This window comes from Palaemon carinicauda, unplaced genomic scaffold, assembly GCF_036898095.1.
Source record: "Palaemon carinicauda isolate YSFRI2023 unplaced genomic scaffold, ASM3689809v2 scaffold93, whole genome shotgun sequence".
Taxonomy (NCBI): domain Eukaryota; kingdom Metazoa; phylum Arthropoda; class Malacostraca; order Decapoda; family Palaemonidae; genus Palaemon; species Palaemon carinicauda.
Genome location: NW_027172237.1, coordinates 320,001 through 322,500, shown reverse-complemented (window position 1 = coordinate 322,500; position 2,500 = coordinate 320,001). Strand labels below are relative to the sequence as shown.

Below are 2,500 nucleotides of genomic sequence, written 5' to 3'. Positions count from 1 at the left end.
GTGAAGGTCTTGGTTGAAAAATATTCATAAAGAAAATATTCATTTGTTTTATGTATTCATTGAATGAATCTATCATAGTCTATTAACTATAGAAGTAAGAAAATAGACATTGGGTGAATAACTGCAGCCAGATGTGTAGCCTCAATTCAAAGAGTTTTAATATAAGGAAAGACAAATCAAGGATGAAAAGGACATTTTCTAATCATAGGACCAATTTATGAATCCCTTTCGAGGGGAGTGAGGAGGCTCCTTCCCCAAAGGAGGGGGGAAATAAGAGGGTGGGGAATAAGAAGGTGAGATATGGGAAATTAAGGAATAAGATGGGGAAAAGGGTGGGGAAAAATAAAAGGGTGGGACATAGGACAATAAGGGATTAGGAATGTGGGGATTAAGAGGGTGGGGAATATGACGGTGAGGAATTAGGATGGTGGGGAATAAAACTCTGGGGAAATAGCACGGGGGAGGGAAAAGAATGATGGGTAAACGTTGGGTGGGGAATATGAGGATTGGGAATAAGAGGGCGAGGAATAGAAGGGTGGGGAATAAAACGATAGGGAATGAGAAGTTTCAGAACATGAGAGTAGGGAATAAAAGGTTGGGTTTGAAGAGGTTCAGGATAAGAGGGTGGGGAATAGAAGGGTGGGGAATTGGAAGATGGGGAATTAGAGTGTCGGGATAGGGGGGTGGGGAATGGGATAGTGGGGAATAGGATGGTTGGGAATAAAAAGGTGGGGAATAGGAGGCTAGGGAATAGTAGGTTTGGGAATAGGAGAGTGGGGAATAATACGGTGGGGAATAAGAGGGTGGGGAATAGAATGGTGGGGAATAAGAAGGTTGGGGAATAAGAGGGTGGGGAATATAAAGTTGGGGGATAAGATTACGTGGAATAGGAGGTTGGGGAATAAGAGAGTGGGGAATAGGATGGTAAGGAATAAGAGAGTGGGGAATAGGATGGTAAGGAATAAGAGGGTGGGGAATAGGATGGTAAGGAATAAAAGGGTGGGGAATAAGAAGGTGGGGAATAAGAGGGTGGGGAATAGGATGGTAAGGAATAAGAGGGTGGGGAATAAGATGGTAAGGAATAAGAGGGTGGGGAATAAGAGGGTGGGGAATAAGAGGGTGGGGAATAAGAGGATGGGGAATATAAAGTTGGGGAATAAGATTACGTGGAATAGGAGGGTAGGGAATTACTGGGTGGGGAATAGGATGGTAAGGAGTAAGAGTGGGGAATTGAATGGTAAGGAATAAGAGAGTGGGGAAAAGGATGGTAAGGAGAAAGAGAGTGGGGAATAGGATGGTAAGGAGAAACAGAGTGGGGAATAGGATGGTAAGGAGTAAGAGAGTGGGGAATAGGATGGTAAGGAATAAGAGGGTGGGCAATTGGAGGTTGGGGAATAAGAGGGTGGGGAATAGGATGGTAAGGAGTAAGAGAGTGGGGAATAGTATGGTAAGGAGTAAGAGGGTGGGGAATTAGATGGTAAGGAGTAAGAGAGTGGGGAATAGGATGGTAAGGTATAAGAGAGTGGGGAATAGGATGGTAAAGAATAAGAGAGTGGGGAATAGGATGATAAGGAATAAGAGGGGGGGGGGGAATAGGATGGTAAGGAGTAAGAGAGTGGGGAATAGAATGGTAAGGAGTAAGATAGTGGGGAATAAGATGGTAAGGAGTAAGGGAGTGGGGAATAGGATGGTAAGGAATAAGAGGGTGGGGAATCGGATGGTAAGGAGTAAGGGAGTGGGGAATAGGATGGTAAGGATTAAAAGAGTAGGGAATAGGATGGTAAGGATTAAGAGAGTGGGGAATAGGATGGTAAGGAGTATTGAATAACCCCTATTGATAACGAAGATATTGTCAATCAAGTTATGTGACACTGAAAAGATTTCCCAATGCTTCGAAAGAAGGACTATTTGCCCACATCATCTCCCGGTGATGTCATTATAATCAATTTTCAATGGAAGTTTTTGATAAGTGTGACATTTCGATGTAGCGGTTTTAGTCAGATTGAACGCCTATGCAATTCTATAAGCAATGATTTAACCGTTGATTTAATTTGCTTTGCACATAGTATTAATAACTATTGTTCTCTAGTCTTGAGTAGAGCCATAGCCTCTGTACCGTGGTCTTCCACTGTCTTGGGTTAGAGTTCTATTGGTTGAGGGTACACTCGGGCACACTATTCTATCAAATTGCTTTTCTTATTGTTAACGTTTTTATAGTTTATATAGGTAATATTCATTTTAATGTTATTGATCTTAAGATGTTTTATTTTTCCTCGTTTCCTTTCCTCACTGGGTTATTTTCCTTGTTGGCGCACCTGGGCTTATAGCATCTTGCTTTTCCAACTAGGGTTGTAGCTTACCAAGTAATAATAATAATAATAATAATAATAATAATAATAATAATAATAATATGATCCTTTCGTCAGAAAGATTTGAACGAGAAGAGAATGAAATAACAATTTCGTATTTATGGAAATAAATGTTCGTATAAACATATAGT

The 2,500-nt window shown here is 41.1% G+C and overlaps 1 protein-coding gene across 1 annotated transcript in view; it reads right to left on the bottom strand.

The window, feature by feature from the left end:
- Positions 1-567: 567 nt before the first annotated feature.
- LOC137637699 (uncharacterized) overlaps positions 568-2,500 on the bottom strand; it is a 2,661-nt gene continuing 728 nt past the window's right edge. Inside the window, exon 2 of the mRNA XM_068369848.1 lies at positions 568-1,190. Coding sequence (XP_068225949.1) covers positions 568-1,190 — 623 coding nt within the window. The remainder of the gene's footprint in view (positions 1,191-2,500) is intronic.